The sequence below is a fragment of the Ranitomeya variabilis genome, chromosome 1, assembly GCF_051348905.1.
Source record: "Ranitomeya variabilis isolate aRanVar5 chromosome 1, aRanVar5.hap1, whole genome shotgun sequence".
NCBI lineage: Eukaryota > Metazoa > Chordata > Amphibia > Anura > Dendrobatidae > Ranitomeya > Ranitomeya variabilis.
Genome location: NC_135232.1, coordinates 880528015 through 880555264, shown reverse-complemented (window position 1 = coordinate 880555264; position 27250 = coordinate 880528015). Strand labels below are relative to the sequence as shown.

At 41.5% G+C, this 27250-nt stretch overlaps 1 protein-coding gene across 2 annotated transcripts in view; it reads left to right on the top strand.

Moving 5' to 3' along the window:
- Nucleotides 1–27250, top strand: part of MANBA (mannosidase beta) — a 78917-nt gene that overhangs the window by 28506 nt on the left and 23161 nt on the right. For both annotated transcript variants that reach the window (XM_077278031.1, XM_077278039.1), the window contains exons 6-12: nucleotides 6635–6804; nucleotides 7912–8022; nucleotides 16212–16363; nucleotides 16631–16748; nucleotides 17122–17208; nucleotides 19746–19913; nucleotides 25405–25623. In XM_077278031.1, the coding sequence (XP_077134146.1) occupies nucleotides 6635–6804; nucleotides 7912–8022; nucleotides 16212–16363; nucleotides 16631–16748; nucleotides 17122–17208; nucleotides 19746–19913; nucleotides 25405–25623 (1025 nt within the window). The remainder of the gene's footprint in view (nucleotides 1–6634; nucleotides 6805–7911; nucleotides 8023–16211; nucleotides 16364–16630; nucleotides 16749–17121; nucleotides 17209–19745; nucleotides 19914–25404; nucleotides 25624–27250) is intronic.

Sequence of the window (27250 nt, the reverse complement as noted above, 5' to 3'; positions counted from 1 at the left end):
GGAAGAAAGCTTTTCCTGAATCCTCTATTCCCTTTTACAGGAGAGCCTTTAAGAGGAGGCCGTTTGGCAAAAGGAGGCAAACAGATAGGTCTACAACATGGACCACTAAGGACGACAAGCAGAGAGGTACCATGTTTAGAAGACCCAACCCCCCAAAAGACAACAAATACTGAGGACATACCAGTTGGGGGCAGACTTAAATTTTTCACCACCCAATGGGAGAAGATAACATCTAGCTCGTGGGTTTTAAATATCGTCCGAGATGGAATTAAATTAAAATTCTCTCGTGTGCCCCACGAGTCTTATATTATAACAACTCTCAGCTCGCCTATACAGCAACAGGCTTTAGAGCTTGAAATTCAAACCCTAATATCAAAACGGGTCCTAGTCCAAGTGCCGGTGGGACAGGAGGGTAGGGGATTCTATTCTCCCCTATTCCTAATCTCTAAGCCCGACGGTTCTTTCAGAACCATCATAAACCTTAAAAAACTCAATTCATTCATTGAAAATTATACATTTAAAATGGAGTCCATTAGGTCCACCATAAAACTCCTCTTCCCAAACTGTATGATGGGGGGCATTGATCTAAAGGATGCTTACTATCATCTCCCCATTCATAACAGATACCAAAAATTCCTCAGAGTGGTGGTAAAAATCAACAACGAGGTTCGTCACTTCCAGTATGCGGCCTTACCCTTCGGCCTCTCAACAGCGCCGAGGATCTTCACCAAGATAATGCTAGAGGTGATGGCATACCTACGCCAGAAGGAAACTTTGATTGTGCCCTATCTGGATGACTTTTTGGTAATAGGAAATTCAGTTACTCAATGTGCTGATCGTTTAGCTCACGCAATTTCCTCTCTACAGGACCTGGGCTGGATAATCAATACCGACAAATCCAGACTCACTCCGCTTTCCCGTCAGGCGTTCTTGGGGTTCCAGTTAGACTCCATATCTCAAAAGTGTCTCCTGCCGCAGGTAAAAATCCTACTGATCAGACACAAAGTCCTAGCCGCAATAAATAATCCTCGTATATCCCTAAGACAAGCTATGTCGTTATTAGGGTCTCTTATCTCTTGTATACCAGCAGTGAGATGGGCTCAACACCATACTCGAGTACTACAACATCAAATTTTACAAGAGGATAGACGGTTATTTGGTCACCTAAATACAAAAATAACCTTATCTCAGGAGGTTTTAACTTCCTTAGAGTGGTGGCTAGACTCAAACCATTTGTTGAGTGGGGTTCCATGGGTAATAACGCCATCTCACACCATAACCACTGACGCCAGTCCTCATGGATGGGGCGCTCATATGGGGAACGATTATTGCCAGGGATCATGGAGCATGGAAGAAAATTGCAGCTCCTCTAACTTTAAAGAACTGAATGCTGTAAAATACGCCTTATACCATTTCCTCCCACAGATTCGGGGGAAAGACGTCAGAGTCCTGTCCGACAACACCACCACGGTGGCGTATCTAAATCGGCAAGGAGGTACGCGATCAGAGACTCTGATGTCTTCTGCTACGGAAATCTTAAATCTAGCAGAAAGTCACCTAACATCCCTTACTGCACTGCACATAAGGGGAGCAAGCAATCAGCAGGCGGACTTTTTAAGCCGACACACCCTGAGGCAAGGAGAGTGGTGTCTAAACCAGCAAATATTTCTGGACATAATATCTCTTTGGGGCCGTCCTCAGATAGATCTTTTCGCCACAAGGAAAAACAGAAAAGTCCGGAGATTTGCTTCTCTATCTCCAGCGGATCATCCGGACATTCTGGACGCTCTCCAAGCCCCTTGGCAGTTCAGTCTGGCGTACGCGTTTCCTCCGATCATATTGCTACCTCAAGTTATACGCAAAATCAGGGAAGAAGGGGCGAGAGTTGTACTGATAGCTCCATTCTGGCCCAAGAGACCATGGTTCTCATGGCTACAGACCATGTCGGTCTCAGATCCTTGGGTCCTCCCCTCAACGCCCAACCTTCTCTTCCAGGGTCTGTTTTTCCACCCTCAGGTGGACAATCTCCACCTGACGGCCTGGAACTTGAGAGGCAGATGCTAAGATCGAGAGGATTCTCGGGGGGTTTAATTGATACGCTTCTCCATAGTAGAAGACCCTCCACCACAAAAATCTATACAAGAGTATGGAGAAAATTTTTTCAATTCCATACATCTACCAACACATCAGAAATTCCGATACATTCTATCCTGGAGTTTCTTCAAAAAGGGAGAGAACTAGGTCTAACTGTAAACACCTTAAAGGTTCATGTTTCAGCACTAGGAGCCCTCTATGGCCATAACATCGCGGGGGATAGATGGGTATCCAGATTTATTACGGCCTGCGAAAGAATGAATCCAGTTAACATACCTAGGATTCCACCCTGGGATTTAAATTTAGTCTTACAAGCCCTAACAGACTCTCCATTCGAGCCAATAGACTCAATACCAATTAAATGTCTATCACTAAAAACGGCCCTCTTGGTAGCACTGACTTCAGCTAGGAGAATCAGTGACATCCAAGCACTCTCTATAGATCCACCTTTTTTGTTAACCTTTCAGGATAAGTTAATTCTTAAACCAGACCCTTCCTACCTGCCCAAAGTAGCGAAAAAATTCCACAGGTCACAAGAAATAATCTTGCCCACTTTCTTCAGTAATCCATCCACTCCTGAAGAACAAAAATATCACACTCTAGACGTTAAAAGAGTAGTGTTAAAATACATTGAAAAGACCAGCAGCTGGCGACAGGATAGGGCTCTGTTTATTTCCTTCCAGGGTCCCAAGAAGGGTCATGGAATAACAAAAAGCACCTTATCCCGGTGGATCAGAGAATCTATCAGACTGGCTTACTCCGCGAGGAAAGAAATCCCTCCGGAAGGCATAACGGCACACTCCACCAGAGCGATGGCATCCTCCTGGGCAGAGAGGGGAGACGTCCCGATTGAAACTATATGTAAGGCGGCAACGTGGTCAAATCCTTCTACATTCTATAACCACTATAGGCTAGACCTATCGTCAACTTCTGACCTAGACTTTGGCAGGAGTGTCCTCAGCACGGTGGTCCCCTCCCTAGGTGATGGTCTCTGAAAGATCTCCAGTGGGGTGCTGTCGTGGCGAAGAGTAAAAAGCCGGATTACTCACCGGTAATGCTCTTTTAGTGAGTCCACGACAGCACCCTCTTACATCCCTCCCTATATTAATATAATGCATATTATTTGAGTAAAATCCTTTTAATCATAAGCAAATAAGTTTAAAGAATGAAATAAATGATATTTGCCTAATATTGGCGGTCCTCCGGGTACTCTGAAATCAAAACTGAGGAGGAGAGGCGGACCGCCCCCTTTTATTTCTCAATAGGTTTCCTGTTCCTGCGGGGCGGATCCCTCTCTCCACTGGGGTGCTGTCATGGACTCACTAAAAGAGCATTACCGGTGAGTAATCCGGCTTATTAAACCTGGTCAGTGAACACCATAAAAAAATAAATAGAAAACATGGGAGGAACATTGTTTTTCATTATACTGCCAATCAGTCATGTATGAACAAATGCCATCTCTGAAAACGCCATCTCGTCCAACAAAAAACAAGCTCTCACTCAACTGTCAGTGGAAAGATAAAAATGTTATAGCTCTCAAAATATGCTGATGCAAAAACAACTTTTTTTGGGGAAAAAAATAATCTTTTCAGCATGCAAAAGTAGTAAAGCAAAAAACCTATATAAAGGTGGTATCATTGTAATTGTCCTGACCCGAAGAATAATGTTATTTTTATTACTTTTACTACATAGTGAACGGGGTGAAACATTTCACGAAGTGCTGTTTTTGTTCCTTTTGACTCCTTATAATTCGTGTAAAAAATTATCAAAAATGTTATTGTACAAAATGGCACCAATAAAAACTTCAACTCATCACAAAGAAAACAAGCTCTTATACAGCTCTGTTCAAAAAATAATGTTTTAGCACTCAAAATGTCATACGAAGATTTTTTTTGTAAAAAAAACAGCTTTTTTTGTGTGTAAAAGTAATAAAGCATAAAAAAGCAACATAAATCTGGTAATGCTGTAATCATCCTGACCCTAAGAATAAAGCGGTGTTATCACTGTTACTGCATAGTGCATGGCTTAAAGAAAATAAAAACAATTCCTAAACCGCTATTTATTGTTCATCCTGTCTGCCAAAAATTGGAATAAAGCTCGGTTCACAATTACCCTGTGCTTAACATTGATCACTTACCCAAACGGAAGTTTCTGACCATATATGGGGTATTTTCTGACTTGGGTGAAATTGGTCAAATTGGTCCTGTTATCTGAGGGAAAATTAAAAAATGTGATTAAAGCAAAGTTTTTGTGGAGAAAACGTAACCTTTTCATTTTTTCGCCCTGTTCTTGAATCTTTCTGTGAAGCACCTGTGGATCCAAAATGGTCACTACACACCTAGATGAATTCCTTGCGGAGTGTAGTTTCCGAAATGGGTCACACGTGGTTGTTTCTGCTGTTTTGACACCTCAGAGACTCTTCAACTGTGATATGACTCCGCAGTTTGCTGTAGCCAATCTGGCATGTCAAAAGTCAAGTAGCGCTCCTTCCCTCCCGAGCCTTACCGTGTGCCCACGTAACGGTATCTGTGGCCTGTACTCGGGAGAAATTGCACAACAAAGTTTGAGCTCCATTTTTTGCTGCTACTTTTGTAAAAATGAAAATTTGTGGTTAAAATGATACTTTTCATGGAAAAAAAAAATGTAATTTATTTTGTTGTTTTGATTCCTGTGATGAACCTGAAGGATATTTAACCTTTCTTACTTCCTTGCAACAAAAAAACAATGTTTCAAATATAGTGGTCTGTGTAAAGTTGACAGATGGTAAATGTTATTTATCAAGTATTTTGTGCTATAACCATCCCTTTTAAGTGCAGCAAATTCATAGTTTTGAAAATTGCAAATTTTCATCAAATTTCATATATTTTTTATAACTCTATATGCAAATCATATAGATCTAAATATATCGCTAACATACAGTACCATGTGTCATCACTAAACAGTCTGATTTGCTGGGATACTATGTTGAAACATCCAGTGCTATTACAACATAAAGTTACACATATCACTATGGACAAATTAGGCGTTAATGAGTTTTAGGACTTAAAATTCCAATAGAGGACACTACAATCACTTCTCCCTTCCTCTGTAAAGAGGCTGCTGGCATATGTAAAGGGAATCTGTAACCAGGATTTTAACCCCTAGTCTGAGAACAGCATAATGTAGAGACAGGGACAGTGATTCCAGTGATTTATCACTTACTGGTCTGCTTGCTATAGTTTTAATAATCCCCTGCTGATAAAGCAGTCATTTTATCATTAGAGGACTAGTAAACCTGCTGGCAATTATTCCCTTATATTCATGAGCTCTGTATAATCCCACCACTGATTGACAGCTTTCTGTGTACCCTGTACATGGACAGAATTCTGCCAAGCAGTAATGTGGGCGGAGATATACTGGAAGCAAAATTCGGAGAACTGGTAGATCTGCAGCAGAGAAAACAGTGATTTTATCAAAATGACAGCAAGCAGCTCAGTAAGTGATACATAATTGGAATCAGGGGTCTGTCCTTACATTGTGCTGCTTTCAGATGGACTAGCAAAAACCTGCTGACAGGCTCCTTTTGATGTCCCAGAGAACCATTGCATGGCCTATAAATCTTCCTATATCATTTCAGTGCTCCAGAAGAAGAAACTTTACTCTTTTACAGTATACCCCCTTCTCCCTGCTAAGAGGACGTGTATCCTTATCAGGCAGCCCCATTAATAATTAAGTGGGTTAATAATAGAGAGTTGCAAACCATTTGTTTAACTATATGTAAAGGGCAGAGTTACACTGCAAAGAAACATGAACCATGCTGTATACGCTTCTTTCCAGTGGGTCCCTATGGCGGACAGATGATCAGTATCCTAACTGTGCACACTGCCAGTTGTATGCTCCTGACAGTGTGCACAGACGCAGTGTTGACCGAACCCAAGTTTGTCTTGTTTAGATATTCAAGAGGCCAAGTGCTGTCATTCATTTTGTTAAATAAAGTGAATTATATCAGATATGAGTTTAATCGCCTATAAAATGAGATATTTGGACCATGGGTTCAAAACTGAGCATGGTCTCTTCAGATTGAAGGCACTGTGATTTTACAATTTATAATAGACACTTTAAATAAATGCTGATTGGTGGTGGTCGGGTCTTGAGACTCCCACAATTATCTTAAAACATTTTGAGTGTGCGAGCTCAATAAAAACTCCATCCAAGAGAAGCACACTTCATAGCTGTGTTCCGAGAGATCGAGGGGCGTCCTAGGACCCGTTCCTCCACTGATTCGCACCTATTTGTAGTGTCGATTATATTAATACCTTCATAATAAAAAGAACATATTGCATTTTTTTTGTAAATATTGCAGATATATATACCGAGGATTGCATCACTGGATTTGCCACATTGTTGCATTTCTGTCTTTAGGGTTTACTCTGTGAACATCTAGAGCTAATAATGAAATAGAAGCTTTCTTATCTTTACTGAGCTGTTTAACTTTGCTCTTTTTGTACCTGGATAATTCATGTAACTATCTGTTTTGTTCAATGTGTTCTCTTCTGTTCAGATAATTCAACATCTCAGTGGGCAGTTGTCATTGAGCCTGTGTTTGATGCAGTCACCGTCCTTCCAGGGCATGTAGTCCTCAGGATACCACAGCTTCAGGTTGACCAGTCCCAGGATTTGCAAATTGATCCTGGTCAGCGGTCATATCAAATAATACTAAAAATTGATAAGGTATTTCTAGAAGTTTGTTCACATATTCTTTCCCAATAGATAAATGTGCAGTCGGTGAAGAACCCAAACTCGAAATGTAGTCATTGATGGTAACTATGTCTGATATACATATTCTTGAAGCAATGAACCTGAATCTATTTAGGACAGCCTATTTTAATTTAGTGGGTCTTCTTGCAGCTGATAAAATAAAAAGTAATCTCTTTGATCAGCCGTTTGTAAGAATAGTCAGTTGGGCAAGGCTTGACTAAACCAGTAATGCTTGGACATCCGTAGTCCTCCAGAGCAGACCTTTGTATGATAAGAGGGGAGTTAATTGATGATATTCCCATATTCCTTCCTAATTTTCTGATATAGTAACTCCCCTATTTGTTTTAAAGGGTTATTGTCAACATGAGTCTTCAGTAGCGCAACCCTGCAGTCTCTTCACGTCCTTGTCGCTGGGGGGCAGGCTCTTCTCTTTGAGTGACAGATCTGGTTCTGTAGCTTGGTCTTACTGCTCATCTTTGTCCTGCTACTTTTACGCATTAAAGGTCTGTCAGTGCTTGTTCTGAAGTCTACACTGTTATTATATTTGCATAAGCTTTCAAAAAGCATTTTTACAATGCAAGTGAACAGTGAATATTAGCACTGCACTGGGAATTGCCTCAGGTGTGGGTGCCTACCTAGCCTTGTGATGTTTACAGGATTGATAACATCAGCTCAGTCAAGAGCTGACAACAGGGGGAGGTAAGTGGCTATATGCTGTATAGAATCAGTGGGCTGGAGAGAGGTGAGTGGTATCTTTTGAGTTAACGCCTCAACCTGTAATGTTACTACTACACGCACTAGCCTAGCTCTGTTGGTTGCCCTCCTTGTCAACAAGTTGAACACTATGCAAGATAATGCTCCTGTAGCAGGAGAATTACCGAAGGTAGAAAAAGCAAGTCAATTGCAAACTTGCTTATTTTCATATGGTCTAACTGTACAAATTTCATAACATTTATGTCTTAAGGGTTAACTTACATTTATGAATATGGAATATGCCATAGCACAAATAAGGAAACCAGTGATGAAGTCTGTTTTGAATATAAACATATAATAGTTTGATCTTCTTTTTTTTTGTTTCAGAATTCATCTGTAGATTTGTGGTGGCCAAATGGTTATGGACTTCAAACAGGTTATAATATGTCTCTCACATTTCACTTTGAAGGTGAATACATCATTGAAAAAACAACTAAGGTGTGTGGATTTTATTTTTTCTGATGTAATTAAATCTTAATACCTTTTTCAGAATTTTTTGGTCATTTTCTCCTTTAAAGGCCCATTGGTCCAATACCGAATGCCAGTCAAATATATCCAAGTGGATGGTTGCTCTTTTACAGGCCAGTTTACATGGCCTACCTATGCTAATGGAAGCAGATGGGTTGTTAAATTGTTTGTTCTATCCCCATACAACCTCCTGTTGATTCCAATGACCTTTATTGCTTTGATCAGACTGCCCCTTTGGCTGATTGTTGGCATGTTTACACGGTTCAATAATTGGGAAAGTTTGGCAGTTATTGGCTCGTATAAATGAGCCTGTCATTAACATTGCTAAGTAATAGTGTAAGAGCACCTTTGTTCCACTTCTGTCATGAGGCATCGTAATTTTGTATACTTCATATGCATACAATGTTATTGTACGCTTACTGCTTTAGTTCCCGAATTCATATGTTCATATTCATACGGCTTTGCTTTGAGTTATATATAGGATTTTTTACTTGTAATGTGCAAATGTAAAAACTCATTTAAAGAGTAACCGACGTTTTGCATCTGTTTTTATACTTCAATAGTTGTTAAAATTTGCAATGATAAATTCAGTTTCCCATGTTAAACAAGGGCATTGTATCCATAAAAATCTGATGCTTTTTGGTTGATCTCTATATTGGATTAAAAAAATTCTTAAATTCAACACATTAATCTAACTATCCCTGTGATGTCCATTCAAAATTTCCTCGCATCATGTTCTCATACACTTTATACAGTTAATAGCCCTCTGTGTCTGTACTGTTACATACTTAGGCTGATAACCGGCTCATGCAGCATTACATGAACACCCGAGCCTTACACTATGGCTGGTCCGAACAGCGAAAGCAATTGTTACCATCCACCTCTCGTGTCTCCCCTTTTCCCTCATAGATAGTAAGCTTGCGAGCAGGGCCCTCATTCCTCTTGGTATCTGTTGATCTGTGTGTTTATTGTTATGCTGTAATGTTTATTGTCTGTACAAGTCCCCTCTAAAATGTAAAGTGCTGCAAAATATGTTGGCGCCATAGAAATAAAGTTATTAATAGAAATTATTCTTTGCACCCATAAACTTGAAAAAATAAGTCTCATCTGAAAAATGTTTTATTTTTTCACGTCTTCAATCTGTGTGAAAAGACGGCCATTTTAACAGCCCTATTGAATAACATTGGTCTGAGTGCTGTTTTTTTTTCATGGACAGCACCTGGATGGAAAATATGGTTCTGTAAATATAGTCTAAGTCTACAGTCACACTACCTGTATGTGGTCAGTATTTCACATCAGTATTTGTAAGCAAAAATTAGGAGTGGAACAATCATAGAAAAAGTAAAGTAGAAACACGTCACCACTGCCGCATTTTTGACCCACTCCTGATTTTGGCTTACAAATACTGATGTGAAATACTGACCAAATACTAGCGTGGCCGTAGCTTAACAATGAGCACGAATGCCATATTCCTCTATTTTTTCCTTTTCATCCTCCAGTGATAATCAGCTACCTGGACTACAGATGAGGCAAAGCCTACAGATGTTGTTCCCTTGTGGACTCCATTCACTGAAAATTAGGAGCCTCAGATTCTTGATTTTTGTGGCCAGCACAGTAATCCAATTTGAAACCACAGACCTCCCAGAAATTGACAGTTTCCGAGGATTTCCAAAAATCTCATTGTGGCCTACAATAATTTATATGCCCAACAATTTCTTGCCCAAAACCCCACTTCATCATTCGCTAATTGGACCCATGTAGATGCAATAGAAATTACGAATGTTTGGGGCCTTGGTGCAATATTGGAGTGCTGATATTTTATAAAATACGCCAATTATTTGTATTGCTATGAAATGGCCACAATATCTGCAGTTTCTCTGTAATGCAAAAACTTTAACCTCAGGGTGGCTGTAGAAGGGAATGATGAGTTATTAGTTTTGTTTTTAATACATCTTATGTTCCTAACTACCAGTCATATGTAAGTCAGATGTTTAGAACTTGGGGACTGCATTAGTAAAACCCTACATAAAATGACTATCTCATTACCTCTTTAGCAGCTCCTTGAGGAATGCTACTTGTAAAATGGTATAGCTTGTATGGGGGTGCTGATGTTGGTCTGACACCTCAAGGGCTAGGCTAATTTGACTTGGCACCTACAAACTATTGTAGAAGAAGTTGCCCTCTAAAATGGCGCATCTTCTGTTCTGAGTCTTGCAACAGTATGCCTTAATAGTAGTTTCTGACCACCTATGGGACAGTTGAGGCCTTCTGAGAAATAGCGTTGCAAAGGTACTTTTTCCTCCTATTGCACTTGCAATTGTGGACTCAACCAATAATTTTTTAATAGGCAGGAAAAAGAAATTTTACATTTTTTCTAACTGTTATAGAAGTGAAATAACTTTGGGGTGGTTATATTCATTGAGGTGGGTAGTTTGTAAAGGGGGGAGTCACTTGTAGGGGTTTTATTCTTTTCTGTTACCTCTGGGACCCTGCAAATGGGACATGTCACCTGCAAAGCTTCCAGGCAAAATTTGAACTTCAAAATGGCTTTCCTTCTGATTTTGATCTCTGTAGTGTATGTGAACAGTAGTTTCCAACCACATGTGTAGTAATACAATGTTTGGACGAAATAGCAAAACAAGTTGTAAGGGTCCATTTACTCCTTTTATCCTCGTGAAAATGAAAAATATGGGGCCAATGCAACTTTTTTGTACAAAAAAAGGTACGGTATTTTTCATTTTCACGGCCCACAGTTGTAAAATTCTATACGAGAGAGAGGCTCACTTGATTAATTTAGGTATGCAGTCTTCTAAATGGGGGTCTCTTGTGGGGAGTTTCTGCTCTTTTGGCACATCATGGTCTCTCCAAATACAATATGTTATGCATCTATTCCAGCCAAAATTGTGCTCCAAAAGTCAAATAGCGCTAGTTTTTTTTCTGAGCCATAGTTTTTGACTACATTTGGTGCACTGGTGTAATTATGTTGCCCTGGAGAAAATGAAAAGTTTGGCTAAATTGTCAATTTAGATGCACCTAAAGAGTTAACAAACTTCCTGACTGTGGTTTTGAATACTTTTAGGACTGCAGTTAGAAAAATGGGTCTTTTTTAGGGACTTTCTGACATATAGGCCCCTGCAAATTAATTTCAGATATTTTCATAAAAATGCAAATCATATCAATTTAACCCCTTCATGACCAACCTATTTTGACCTTAATGACCTGGCCATTTTTTTGCAATTCTGACCAGTGTCCATTTATGAGGTAATAACTCAAGAACGCTTCAACGGATCGTAGCGATTCAGAGATTGTTTTTTTGTGACATATTGGGTAAATTTAGGTCGATAATTTTTGCGTTTATTTGTGAAAAAAAACGGAAATTTGGCGAAAATTTTGAAAATGTAACAATTTTCAAATTTTGAATTTTTATTCTGTTAAACCAGAGAGTTATGTGACACAAAATAGTTAATAAATAACATTTCCCACATGTCTACTTTACATCAGCACAATTTTGGAAACAAAATTTTTTTTTTGCTAGGAAGTTATAAGGGTTACAATTTAACCAGCGATTTCTCATTTTTACAGCAAAATTTACAAAACCATTTTTTTTAGGGAACACCTCACATTTGAAGTCATTTTGAGGGTTCTATATGGCTGAAAATACCCAAACGTGACACCATTCTAAAAACTTCACCCCTCAAGGTGCCCAAAACCACATTCAAGAAGTTTATTAACCCTTCAGGTGTTTCATAGCAACAGAAGCAACATGGAAGGAAAAAATTAACATTTAACTTTTTAGTCACAAAAATGATCTTTTAGCAACAATTTTTTTATTTTACCAAGGGTAAAAGGAGAAACTGGACCACGAAAGTTGTTGTCCAATTTGTCCTGAGTACGCCGATACCCCATATGTGGGGGGGAACCACTGTTTGGATGCATGACCGGGCTCGGAAGGGAAGGAGCGCCATTTGACTTTTTGAATGAAAAGTTGGCTCCAATCTTTAGCCGACACCATGTCGCGTTTGGAGAGCCCCTGTGTGCATAAAGATTGGAGCTCCCCCACAAGTGACCCCATTTTGGAAACTAGACCCCCCAAGGAACTTATCTAGAAGCATAGTGAGCACTTTCAACTCCCAGGTGCTTCACAAATTGATCGTAAAAATGAAAAAGTACTTTTTTTTTCACACAAATTTTCTTTTAGCCTCAATTTTTTCATTTTCACATTGGTAACAGGATAAAATGGATCCTAAAATTTGTTGGGCAATGTCTCCTGAGTACATCGATACCTCATATGTTGGGGGTAAACCACTGTTTGGGTGCACGGCAGGGCTCGGAAGGGAGGGAGCGCCATTTGACTTTTTGAATGGAAAATTAGCTCCAATCATTAGCGGACACCTTGTCGCGTTTGGAGAGCCCCTGTGTGCCTAAACATTGGAGCTCCCCCACCAGTGATGCCATTTTGGAAACTAAACCCCCAAAGAAATTATCTAGATGTGTGGTGAGCACTTTGAACCACCTAGTGCTTCACAGAAGTTTATAACGCAGAGCGGTGAAAATAAAAAAATCATTTTTCTTTCCTCAAAAATGATTTTTTTAGCCCGCAATTTTTTATTTTCACAAGAGTAACAGGAAAAATTGGACCCCAAAAGTTGTTTTCCAGTTTGTCCTGTGTACGCTGATACCCCTTATGCGGGGGTAAACCACTATTTGGGCATACGTCGGGGCTCGGAAGGGAAGTAGTGCCGTTTTGAAATGCAGACTTTGATGGAATGGTCTGCGGGCGACACGTTGCGTTTGCAGAGCCCCTGATGTGCCTAAACAGTAGAAACCCCCATAAGTGACCCCATTTTGGAAACTAGACCCCCCAAGGAATTTATCTAGATATGTGATGAATACTTTCAACCCCCAAGTGCTTCACAGAAGTTTATAAAGCAGAGCCGTGAAAATAAAAAATGATTTTTGTTTAGTCAACAATTTTTTATTTTCACAAGGGTAACAGGAGAAATTGAACCCCAAAAGTTGTTGTCCAGTTTGTCCTGCATACACTGATGCCCCATATGTGGGGGTAAACCACTGTTTGGGCACACGTTGGGGCTCGGAAGGGAGGGAGCACCATTTGACTTTTTGAACGCAAGGTTGGCTGGAATCAATAGTGGCGCCATGTCGCGTTTGGAGACCCCCGAATGTGCCTAAACAGTGGAAACCCCTCAATTCTAACTCCAACACTAACCCCAACACATCCCTAACCCTAATCCCAACTCTAACCATGACCCTAATCACAACCCTAACCCCAACACACCCCTAACCACAACCCTAACCCCAACACACCCATAATCCCAACCCTAACCACAACCCTAACCCCAACACACCCCTAACGCTAATCTTAACTCTAATTCCAACCCTAACCCTGATTCCAACCCTTACCCTAAGGCTATGTGCCCACGTTGCGGATTTGTGTGCGGATTTTTCCACACCATTTTAGAAAAATCCGCAGGTAAAACGCACTGCGGATTTTCCACAGATTTCCAGTGTTTTTTGTGCGGAATTCACCAGCGGATTCCTATACAGGAACAGGTGTAAAACGCTGCGGAATCCGCACAAAGAATTGACATGCTGCGGAAAATACCAAGCGGTATTTTCTGCACCATGGGCACAGCGGATTTGGTTTTCCATAGGTTTACATGGTACTGTAAGCCTGATGGAAAACTGCTACGAATCCGCAGCGGCTAATCCCCTGATCTGCACTGTGTGCCCATAGCCTAATTCTAACCCTAATTCTAACCGTAACCCTAATTGCAACCCTAACCATAACCCTAATTGCAACCCTAACCATAATTGCAACCCTAACCCTAATTGCAACACTAACCCTAGTTCTAACCCTAACCCTAGTGGAAAAATAAATATATTTTCTTTATTTCATTATTTTCTCTACCTATGGGGGTGATAAAGATGGGGGTTTATTTACTTTTTTTTTTTTATTTTGATCACTGTGATATGATCTATCACAGTGATAAAAATGAATGAACGAATCTGCTGGTCGGCAGATTCGGTGGGCGCACTGCGCTTGCGCCCGCCATTTTGGAAGATGGCGGCGCCCATCCTAGAAGCTGGACGGACACCGGGAGGGACCCCGGGACTCCGAAGGTACGGGGGGGGTGGGACCAGATAGCGAGGGGCGCCGGACAGGACGAAGGGGAGTGGAGGGCAGCGGAGGACATAACGGAGGGTAGAAAACACTGGCGGCGGCTGCAGATCGGTGGCGGGGGCAGATCGGGGTCTCCAGCCGTGGCCGATGATATTGCAGCATCGGCCATGGCTGGATTGTAATATTTCACCAATTTTCATTGGTGAAATATTACGATTGCTCTGATTGACTGTTTCACTTTCAACAGCCAATCAGAGCGATCGTAGCCATGGGGGGGGGAACCCCCCCTGGGCTCAAGTACCACTCCCCCTGTCCCTGCAGGTCTGGTGAAATTACAGTTAACCCTTTCACCCGATCTGCAGGAAAGCGATCCTGCCATGACGCCACATAGGCATCACAGGTCGGATTGGCACCGACTTTCATGACGCCTACATGGCGTCACAGGTCGGGAAGGGGTTAAATTTACTACCCTCCTAAAAAAAAAAAAAAAAGTGCAATGGCCCACATTTAACATTTGTCTATTATAAGTTTCTTTTCTTTTGTCTTTTATTTGCTGATTTATTGCGCAAAATTGTTCAGAATGGGTACATGGTTCATAAATTTTGAGCAAAGTAAAAATGGTCTTATTTTTGTCTTTAACCTTTTTTGAGCCCTTTTAGAGCAAACCCTTGCATATTCTGCAACTTTTGCGGCGTGTGGAGAAGAAACTGTTATTAAAAAGCACACACTACAAAGGGGACTGCAGTACATTTGTGCATAGAATTTGTAACCTTTTTTAAAAAAAGTTGCTTTTAATGAATTTATCTGAAATATATGGAAAAGCCATCTTGGTGAGAAGATTAGCTAAACTAAATAAGACAAGTTTAAAAAAGGCGCAGATCGTTTGATTTCATATTTAGCAAAACAAAGAGTCAGTAATAGAGAGGTATTCACGCCCAAAAGAAAATGGCAAAAAGGCAATGATGAATCTGGTCTAGTGCTTCATTAAAAAGTCTCCGAATCGCTAAGAAATGAAGAAATATCTGCGATATTAGCAAATAAATTGACATGTCAAATTAGAAAATTTGGCCTATTCAGGAAGGGTATGTTTCTACGGTCAGGAAACGCTGCGGGTTTGACGCTGCGTACAGCCACAGCATCAAACCCGCAGCGTCAAGGTGTTACAGCATAGTGGAGGGGATTTCATGAAATCCCATCTCCACTATGCGTTCGGAGATGCAGGCGACAGACCTGCATATCCTGACATGCGGCGCGTCTTTCCTGACCGCAGCATATCTATTTACGATGCGGAGACGCTCAGACCCCACAGCGTAAATTTCCCATAGACTAACATTAGAGGCGGTAAAACCGCATCTAATTATCCCACCCACTATGCTGTAACATCTGGCCGCTGCGGGTTGGACGCTGTAGATGTATGCAGCATCCAACTTGCAGTGTTTACTGACTGTGTGCACGTATCCTATCTGCAAACAGGAAATCACTTTTTTTTTCCCCCTTCTCAGAAGCCAACTTTCAATAATCTTTATTTCAAGTGACAAAAACGCATGTAATGAAACAAGGCATGCAGAAAAACACGTATCAAAAAGGCATGTAAAAAAAAACGCAGGTGACATGCCAGTGACCTCAGATGCAGATTTTACCTGTGTCAAATACTGAGCAAATACTGAGCCATTCCTGACCGTGGAAACATACCCAAAGAGTTGGAATCATGGCATGGCACAATCCTGTGGGGTCATGCAGACATCTGTGAAGCACTGTCTGAGTACTAACCAAAATGCACGGATTGGCCATGGGTTTCCCCTCCAAACTTGGCAGCGGGTCAGGCAATCTACGGCTAGTCTGGTGATTGCGGTCCACACTTTGACCGTATTTTACGAACATCTGAAGCAGTCTTTTTTTAGAATGGGAACTGCATCTCTACCCTATTCACTTGAGGCTTATCACTTTGAGTCAATATACTGAATTCCTAATTTTTTTTCCTCTTCGCTTTGCTAAGGTGTTCATTCTCTCAATGCAGATTTATTTTCGGACTGTAGAACTTGTTGAGGAACCAATTGATGGCTCTCCTGGTCTGTCGTTTTACATGAAGATCAATGGAGTTCCCATTTTCCTCAAAGGATCCAACTGGATACCAGCCGACTCTTTTCAAGACAGAGTCAGTTCTGACAGGTAGTGGTCTTCTTTTTTGGACTTGGCACAAAATAGAACCGTTCTAGCTCCTTTACTATAATTCATTTAAAACTATTAGGCAACAAATAAGATTTGGACGATTTGTTACAGTTCTTTTTGGTGTGTCAGCACCAAAAATGCATGACAGATTACATTACAAAACTTCACATGTAATGGAAAAAATATAATCCAACACTAATCTTGAAAAGGGATTTCTAGAGATGGATACGTGTGTTGTCACTTACATTGCCACCAATCTATATACAGGCTCCGTAATCTCCTACAGTCCGCGGTTGATGCTAATATGAATACTCTACGTGTGTGGGGTGGAGGAATATACGAGAGCGATGAGTTCTACAGCATTTGTGATGACTTGGGAATAATGGTAATCGCTTTACGTGTGCTTCATATTGTTGGTAATAACATGATGTTACAAACAACACTAATTTTTGAATTTCTAGGCCTATTATTCTGTTACTACATATCATATAAGGAAGTCATATCCACGAGATAAACAGGACAACATTAGGACTTTTAATTCCCCCCCCCCTTTTTATTTGGAACTATGCACATGATTTTCTAACATAAATCTCAGTTATGCTGTTGCAGGTCATGTCTTTTTATTTATTTTTTGTCATTTATTAGTTTGTTAAACTGAGATGCTATATTCATATGGGACGGACTATGTTCTTGCGATTATCAGCTAGCCATAACAAGTATCAGTATTCATGCACATCGTTGTATTGTTACTCTTGCAGATCTGGCAAGATTTTATGTTTGCATGTGCCCTTTACCCAACTGATGATTGGTTTCTGGATAGGGTCAGAGAAGAAGTCACTCACCAGGTACATTCTCACAAGGGGACATAAATCAGAATGTATTATAAATAACTTTTTTAAAGTGAACAAATATTTATGGCTGCAATATATCACCCTGAGCTAGAAAGCAAAGAAATATTCTAAATAATTTCTTAAGACAGAATCTGTTCTCTTGCTCTGCATTTTAAAAATGAACAGCACATAGTCAAATTAGTCATAGAATATTAAAGTTTGAAGGGACCCCCAGGGTCATCTGGTCCAACCCCCTGCTGAATGCAGGATTCACAAAACCATCTCAAGACAGATGACTGTCCAGCCTCTGTTTGAAGACTTCCATTGAAGGAGAACTCGCCACCTCTCGTGGCAGCCTTTCCACTCATTGTGCACCCTCACTGTCAAAAAGTATTTTCTAATATCTAATCTGTATCTTTTCCCTTTCAGTTTCATTCCATTGCTTCTTGTGTTTCCATGTAGAAATGAGAATAAGGATGATCCCTCTGCACTGTGACAGCCCTTCAGATATTTTCACAGAGCTATATTATTTTATTTAGTCATATTAGTTAATGGAACTATTCATTTACAAATCTTGTTCTTTTTTTAAGTTTATCCTGTCACTAGACCTCCACTAAATATAATTTAGTTAGAAAGTGGTAGCTTAAAAATGTACCGTAATACTATCTGGAACTTTAAGATGTGGTGTTTGGTCATTTGATCTCATGGTGACCCCAGAGAACTACATGACGTTGTGCTTTCCTCAGTGGGCAGAAGAGACTGTGTGATGAAATTGCATGTATGACGTTCTCAATGGGAATGTGGGGGTCAGAGGCTCATATCAAAGATAATGACTGCTCATTGCTTGTCACCCAGTTATAATGTAGGAGTTCACTGTTCAGCCTCCATTCCCGTATATTTATAATCAGGTAATTTATTTAGGAGAATATGGAGAAAAGTCAGTGTCCTCCAATCAGAGAGAGATGAATCTGGCTCTACCTGGTCATTTGATGCTATGCCGATGTAACTTGGGATTTATAGCAGAACATAGAGGAATGAATGCAGGATGAAGGCTGAATGTACCCTTAAATAGGCTTCTATGGTGGTTCAGTATTTGTAGAAGAGTAGGGAATATTATAAAATAGATTCAACATTCATGGTTATTTCTTTAAGTCATGTGAATGATGAGCAGATCCTTATATCTGTAGGAATAGGGTCCATGGAGACCACTTGAATTGCAAGAGATTCATTAACAATGGTTATGTCTAGTGAGGAGCGCCAGAGCTCATTACTAGAGTATCGCAGGTCTTAACAGCTGCAAAACGTGGGGACACGAAAGTCTCACCCGAGCGCCCGCGATATCAATATATGTGGATATCTGAGCACCCTAGGCAAACTCTAATAACAAGCAGTTACTCTCATCACAAGTTATATCTTTATTGTAAATCATTCCCTACTATTTGTCAAGTTTTGCAAAATCCTGAAGTACCCTTATTTCATTCCTAACATTGCAGTCTGAAGACACGGCAAAGCATGAATGATTTAAAGGGAACCGAACTGCTTATCCAGACACCCCCAAACCATCCCCATTTATTTATTGATCTTTGTATATACTTCCTAACGAGCCCATTTTTGCTATAGATTTTTGAACATGTCTTAAATAAATGTTATAACTAGGCTTGCGACATGCTAATTAGTTTGTGACTACTCATAAGGGTGTTGTGTTCTCCCATACTAATCGTCCCACTAATCATGTGATCACTCCCCAGTGGGTGTGAGTGACTTGATCTGTAAGAACAGCGTCACCTCTTTGCAAATCTGCCTACCTGGTGTACTTTCTCCGGCATTCTTGGCACACTCTGCACGTCCAGGGAAGCAGCAATGATGTAGTACACAGCCCAAGACAAGATGTGCAAGGAGTCGGTGGTCACACATTGGACATGCACAGTGCGCACTGTCAAGGAGGCAGAGATTTGCAGAGCAGGTGGGACGCCACTCTTACAAATCCTGTAACTCGCGCTCACAGGAGTGTGATAACTCGATTATTGGGAACTTTATTCTGGGGGAAAGCAATGCCCCCATGACTAGACACCCAATAGTGAGCGCATTGCAAGCCCAGTTATAAAATTGGTTTTGGGCATATAAAAAAATGTGAAAGCCACTAAAAAGGGCTTGTTAGGTATTATGTACAAGGATCAATAAATGCATGGTGGCAGTATGGGAACCTGAGGAAGTTGACAGGCTCCCTTTATAATATCTTCCAAATATTTCCGAAATTGAAATTATGTTTAAAATAAGTAGGAAGAAATAACCGTTTATTCGGTGAATCCTGACAGAACTGCAGTTATTTTTGTGTCCACAAATAATGCTGACTTATTTTAAGACTGTTCGTTCTTCCATAGACCACTCCACACTGTGTGCCGATTCATCGGCATTATTCTTCTATAGTTCATTTCCTTCCTGTAATCGGTTTTAGCCAGGATATAAAACTAGAGAATTCTCTGAAAAGAATCTGTGCTCTGGTTAGTAGTGATATTTTACTGTATAAAATGTGATATTTTGGTGACTTACAGATTCGAAGACTTAAATCTCACCCTTGTATTATTGTGTGGAGCGGCAATAATGAGAACGAGGCTGCCATCGCCAGTGACTGGTTTTCAATACCAAGTTACATGAAGGAGGTTTATGTAAAGGATTATCTGACCCTTTACATTAAGACCATCAGAGAGCTTGTCCTCCAGGTACGTGATTAACTGTTTTGGTTCAATAATAAAGATCTTTCAAATGTGACACTCCTTATGTCCCTCTTTTATTCTTCCTGGTAATTGAATGACTACAAATATAATTTTACTATTGAGGTTTCATGTTGTTCAGCACAACAGGCTACACTCTCAATTAATGCAATAAATAAAACCTCCAAAAAACATATTATTTACAGTCTACAGATGCCTGAGCCTTGATGATCTTTTTTTCACGTAGGTGTCCACAAAGGTAAAAGTAAAAACCACTAGTATATTCCTTAAATCTGATTAGACTCACCCATTCAAGTCTTTGGGTGGACAAATAAAATCGGATCACATACCAAGCCACACTATAGTATCCATTTCTTTTACAGATACATTGCAATTCTGTAACATAGGAAGCTGTGAATGATCTTGTAAATGAATAATAGTTTCTTTAAAAATCGGATTGCCTACGGACATGACAAGTGAGAAATAAATCACCCATATCTTCTGGATGAAACTCTGTACGATATATTTTTTTAGACTCTTGTGTGAACCTACCCGAAAGAGGACATGTTATCATGTCAAAATTGGCCAGTTTTTGCTCTTTTTATTCCTGCTGCTCCCCTGAGTATTCCATTTAATAAAAAAAAATCCACAATACAGTACCGGAGATGGGACTTTTTATTTAGTACTATTTTTTACGGTCTTTACAAAGGGAGATGTATCTCAGACGATTCTCTGGAGTGGGTTTTTAGCCTGCATTATGATCTCGTGAGAAACACTCTTTAGTAAAGACCATAAAAACATACACCAAACAAAAAAGTCCTTATCTCTGGAACCGTATAGTGGATTTATGAAAAATGGAATTCAGTGGTGCAGCAGGAATAAAGGAAGAATGAATTTTACCTTTTTATTTAAAAATAATAAACACAGTTGTACTCCTCTAACGCCTATTCCACCGAAGGCCCTCGTTTTCTGTAATAAAACAAATATAACAAAAAAACACAATATCCTTCACCTATCTGTCATTCTGTCCCATGCCGTAATTCATGTCTGGGGGATGAACTGTTTTTTTCCATCATACGTGACGGCACCACGAGAGAGGGGATCCGCCCTTCAAGGACAGGAAACCTTCAAGATAAAAGGGGCGGCTCCTCTCTCCGCATCAGTTGGTTTCCTGTCCTTGATGGGGAGCCCTCAAGATAGAAGACTTCTGAAGACAGAAGAGGATGCCTGGGTCGGAAGGATTTGGGCAGACACTAGTCTGCTGCTTCCGTTACCAGGTAGTCGCCATGGGGGCCATGTTATATCCATGCTCCGCCTGAGGGAAGCATGGCCAAAGCCCGTGAGGCAATGGCCCGGGTGAAGATGGAGCCTCGGAGGCCACGGTTAGTGTACCATCCCTGTTGCCGGAAAAAAATAAATCCACCTGCTATTTTTGGTCCTCGGAGGTCACAGTGGGTGCCCCTCCCTGTTGACTTATGGTGGCCATGCAGCCTCTGAAGCACATCGGTGCCCGGGCAATTAGGACTCCTTGGAGGTATGGATATACTCCCTATTGAGCTCATAGCATCCCCTCCCCCCCCCCCCCCCGACAGGACAATGGTACCTGCAAAGGGGCTGCATGGTGTTCCCTCCAAGAGATGGAGAGACGTATGGGGGCAGCATGGCGGGACGTCATGGCGCTGGAGTGCAGGGGTGAGTGGTTGTGCGACCTATCCGCGCCATGGATCCTCCTTTCACGGTGAGTGGCCTCCTCGGCCAACACTACACCGCGCGACCGGAACTGAGGGGGCGGACGGAAGTAGGAAGTGCGCATCACCGGCTCTGGACCCCGGGGCATCAAGCAGGGACCAGAGGAAGGGTCAAGAGATCAGCGCACACCCCAGAAGTGGTTGCCGGGTGCGCGCACAAGTCAGCACACAATGCGCACGCGTCGGGGCACTAAGCGGCCGGCAGGTGCAGGATCAACCAGGTGATCAATCAATTACATCAGCGCAGCACCGGAAGTAGTTACTGGGTGCAGGCGCCGGAATACTAAGCGGCCAGTAAAGGCAGGATCAACCAGGTAATCAATCAATCAACATCAGGGCGCACCGGAAGTAGTTACCGGGTGCACGCTCATACTTGATTACAGCGCACAGGCGCCGGAGTACTAAGCGGCCAATAGAGGCAGGATCAACCAGGTGATCTATTGATTGAAAAAAAAAAATTATGAAGGAAATGAGATTATTTAAAGGCGGTCAGAAGTTCTGACAGGTGTCACTAACCAGTCTAGGTTGAATGTGACTACTCTTGTTACGTCGCAGTTAGCAGGATGGAGATTTTTTCACCGGAATATTTACAGTCACAGCAAGAGGTGCAAGTGAGGCGGTCTCGCTCAAGTGAGAAGAGCCAGATACGCAATGGCAACAGTAGAAGCCGCTCGGGCAGCCTGCGGACGGATCACCATACTCCGGATCCGGTACCCGTACTTTTGAGTGTCCGAGTGGTGAGTGAACTTCTAGAAAGTCCAGCATGCTAATGTCTGTTCTTTTCTTTTCTCTTTTCTCGATCTCTCCCCTCTTTTCTTACATACATTGGGGGGTGGAGTATAGGAGGCCCCCCAAAAATATAAGGCAAAAACTAAGAATAAGGAATGTCCCTTGTGCAGAAAGCCTTTAAAAACATCCTGGAGTAAAAATCTGTGTCCGGAGTATATTCACAAGACAGTGGCAGAGGAAACACCCTCCTTTACGGAGAGCCTAAAATCGCTAATCCAGTCAGAGGTCTGAAGGTCTGTGAAAGCGTTACAGACAGCCGACACAGATACCACATCTAGGGACAGATCTAGCCCCTCAGTAGCATCTCAAAGGGACTCTTCGGAGTCAGAGGAGGACTCAGATACAGCTCGTTGCTCAGATAGTAGCTCAGAGGAGGAAGATACATTTCCAGCGGAGGCTACGGATAAGCTTATAAAAGCTGTTCGCTCTACCATGGGGCTGGTAGAGGAGAAAGCAAGAAAGACAGCCCAAGAACTTATGTTCAGTGGTCTGCAAAAGAAAAAACGAAGATCATTCCCTATTAATGAACAGCTACAGGAACTTGTTAGGAGGTAATGGCAAAAACCGGAGAAGAAGTCCCAGATAATCAACTCCCTAAAGAGGAGATATCCTTTTGAGGAGGATTCATCCTCATCTTGGGATAGAGCTCCAAAGATTAGTTGGGTGCATTATTAGCGTTTTACACTCCCTTGGGTGTTGGTGATTAGAATTATAAAGGTTGTATTATTTATGTGTACACTAATCTGCGGAGTTCCTCCCGTGCTCTGTAAAACAACTGATGTGGAGAGAGGAGCGGCCCTTATATCTTGAAGGTTTCCTGTCCTTGAAGGGTGGATCCCCTCTCTCGTGGTGCCGTCATGTCTCATGAAAAAACACATTACCAGGTATGTGATACCCTTGTTTCAACCTGGACGGTGCCAAGATGCGACCGTCCAGGCATTAGGCGAGTATAACTGTGTTAGTTATTTTTAAATAAAAAACTAAAAGTGTGTTTTGTTTTATTTCTAATAAAAGACTTTATTCTGGTTGTGTCTTTATTTAGCATACAACTATAGCATTAGTAATGGATAGGTGTCTTATAGACGCCTCTCCATTACTAAGCCATGGACTTGATGTCACCTGACAATACAAAGGTGACATCAACCCCACAAATATTAACCCCACTTGCCACCGCTATAGGGCAATTGGGAAGAGCCGGGCAAAGTGCCAGAATTTGCCATCTAATAGATGTTCCTTTTCTGGGCAGCTGCAGGCTGCTATTTTTATGCTGGGGCGTGCAATATCCATGACCTCTTACTAGACTGAGAATAACAGCCCTCAGCAGTCTGCTTTAGCAAGGCTGGTAGTCAAAAATGGGGGGACCCCACACTGTTTTTTAAAATTATTTATTTAAATAATTAAAAAATACTGTGTGGGGACCCCTCTATTCTTGATACCCAGCCTTGCTGAAGCTGACAACCAAGGGTTGCATCCCCTAGCAGTGAGTTTTGCCTGGCTGGTTATCAAAAATACAGGGGAACCCATGTTGTTGTTGTTTTTTTATTTTTTTATTATTATTTATTTACAGTGTAGGAGCCGGCTTTTGAATACACCCATCAGTCACTCCTGCTTTCGCTGTTATTTGCAGCAGCAGGCGTCGGATGATGAGAGCAGTAGTCCAGTCAACTCACTAGTAACCGCTCATGCTGTCTTTTGACAGCGTGGGAACCACGGCTCTGACCAGCGGGGATGGTTTCACCGCTGATCAGAAGCGGTGTTTGCGCCTCTGTCATGCACATGACAGTGTGACAAACACCCGGTGTTCGGGCAGCCAAACCCGAACAACAACACTGACTTCCAGGGTGCTGACGCGCGTTGTAAAAGTGATGCCCGACGTGGGCAGCGGAAGCAGTCTTACGATGCATCCGCTCCCCCATTGTAAGGTCCCGGGAGGAGGGGGCGGAGTTTCGGCCACGCATGTGCGGTTGAAAATGGCGGACACGACGCGCAAAAAAAGCTACATGTAACTTTTTTTTGTGCCGACGGTCCGCCAAAACCCGACGCAACCGTCGCACGACGGTTGCGACGTGTGGCCATACGTCGCAATGCGTCACTTATGTAAATCTGTGGGGAAAAAACGCATCCTGCGGACAACTTTGCAGGATGCGTTTTTTCTCCTAGACGACGCATTGCGACGTACAGCAAACAACGCTAGTGTGAAAGTAGCCTAATTGTAATATATTTTTCTTCACCTCTCACTGCTCTCCCTCTGTTTCCTGCACTGCCCATTTACTGCCCACTCTGAAAAACTGCTCATCTCTGCCTTTTAGTTCTATCTTCAATGAGGGATCAGATTACAGTTGCTGAATATAGAACTCTATAGCCAGAGGATGAGTGAAGAGACTGGAAGGAGAAAGGGGCAGAGTGCAAAAAATCTGCTGTAGGCAATGTTCACATTTCATTGTCCTTTTGCTGCATGTTTTGCTGTGTTTTTATTGCTGTGTTTTTACTGTCTCTAGTGCATGTTGATAAAATTTAGTGGACCAAAAAAAGCCTGATTAAACTTCCTTAGGTTTTGCACCAGAAAGTAGCGAAAACAGATACCAGCGGTTTTTTCCTGCATTTTTGCTCTTACCCATTGTTTCCTATGGGAGAAAAAATGCTGCAAATACTCTGAAAAATCGCTCAAAGAAGTGACATGCTGCAGTTTTATAAAAACACAGCAGTTTTGCAAATCAGTCAGGAAAATGAAACCAAGGTGTGTGCATGAGATTTCTGAAATCTCGTAGACTTTGTTGGTACTCTAAAACGCTTAAAATTTGCATAAAAAAAGCGGCAAAAATGCAACATGTGAACATAGCCTTAGCTTCTATTAAGTAGAACCGTCAAGAGAAAATCCACTAAAATGCAGGATACAAGTCATACACACAGCACAGCCGAAAAAAGCATTTATACTTTAATTATTGCCTGATATCTCTTCTCAGATGGATATAACTCGTCCTTTCATTGCTTCCAGTCCTACTAATGGGAAAGAGACTGTACAAGAAAACTGGCTTTCTAAAGACCCATATGACAATCACTATGGTGATGTCCATTACTACAACTATATGACAGATTGTTGGAACTGGACAACGTACCCCAAACCTCGCCTAGCTTCAGAATATGGCTTTCAGTCTTGGCCATCATTTAGTACAATACAGAAGGTATATTTCATCACTCTCATCAAAGATCAACAAAAAAAAACTTATTGAAAGTTGAGAATTGTTACGGAATGTTCCCAAATTTTAGTTTCATGATCCAGACATCATTTAATGGAAACAATGTACATAACACTTTTCGGGAATGGCAGTCTTGTGACCACAATTATGCGATATGCATACTCCCAGCCACATTCCGACAAGACTGTTTCCTGCCTCGATCAATACACTTGCATTGAGCAAGCCTGCACCTATCTAGTTGCATTCTGGTTGGGAGTATGCATACTGGTTTTCTTGCGGTCAAAACATCGCCATTACCGGCGCTGACACAGAGAATCCTTACAGCACGCAGGACACGCGATGTGAGGGTTCAGAAGGGTGCAGTAACTGCAGACTTGTCGTTTTAGACTGAACAACCTCTTGAAGCCCAATATTGGCAATAGGGTTCATAGATTTGAAAATGGCATCCTTGATCAAATTGGCTTTCTTCTGCAATATTGACTTTTAATAGCTGCTAACCATGGGAACCTTTTATTTGTTGTTTTCTTATGCTATGTTCACATGGGGCCAATCTGCTACAAAAAAAATCTGCAGAAAATATACAACAAAACTTCACATTTACCTGTGGATTTCACCCTTTGTAACGCCAAGAGTAGAATTAAAAGTAAAATCCTTCATCCTTGTCCAATAGAATAACTTGTGTTCTAGAGTTGAAAATCTGCAATGAACCTTAAAGGAAATATATCACCACATTTCACCGATCTAAACTATGAATATGGGCATACAGATATGCTACTGAGGAGAGTGATACCTTTGTCTCATATCACATGCCTTGTTTGAGAAATCATCTTTTATCACTCTATGTAAATGACCTCGTCCAGGCTATGGGGAGGACACTGCCTGGAAGATACCTCTGCCTCCAGAGCTTTTTTTTTATATGAAGGCGGAGTTACCATTGTGAGACAAGTGACTAATGCAGAACAGGATAAATGAACTTTGGCTTCTTGCAAACAGATTTTTTGCAGCTCTCTGAGCTCTGCTTTGTAACAATATTGCAACCCTGTCTGCCTGTGAGATGGAAGCTGAGAGGAGCCTGCAGATGTGTCAATTATGACGATACGCAGCTCTGCAATGAGATAAGGAGAGCAGAGAGCGGCCATTACACATCAAACTGGTAATCATTACACATCATACTGGTAACTCCCCCCTTCATGCAAAATAATCTCTGGAGGCAGAGTTATCTTCCGGGCAACATCCTCCCCATAGCCTGGAACAGGTCATTTACATAAAGAGATCAAAGATGATTTCTCAACATCAAGGCATCTCATATGAGGCGTATAGGTATCACTTTTTTCAGCAGTCTATAACCTGTATGCCCATATTAATGGGGTTGTCCACTACTAGTACAACCTTTTCTTGATCTAAATATTTGGCCCCAGTAAAATAAAAATCAATACTCACCTCTCGTGCCAACACCGTTCCAGCAGTGTTTGCACTCGCTCTCGCCGAGGCTCTCGTGCAGTGTTGTGACCCCGGCGCCCAATAAGCTCTGGCGTCACTGTCCCTGCCTATGTATGGATTGAACATGTCGAGGAACTCTGGGCTGCAGTCAATCCTTGGCTTCCACTTCATG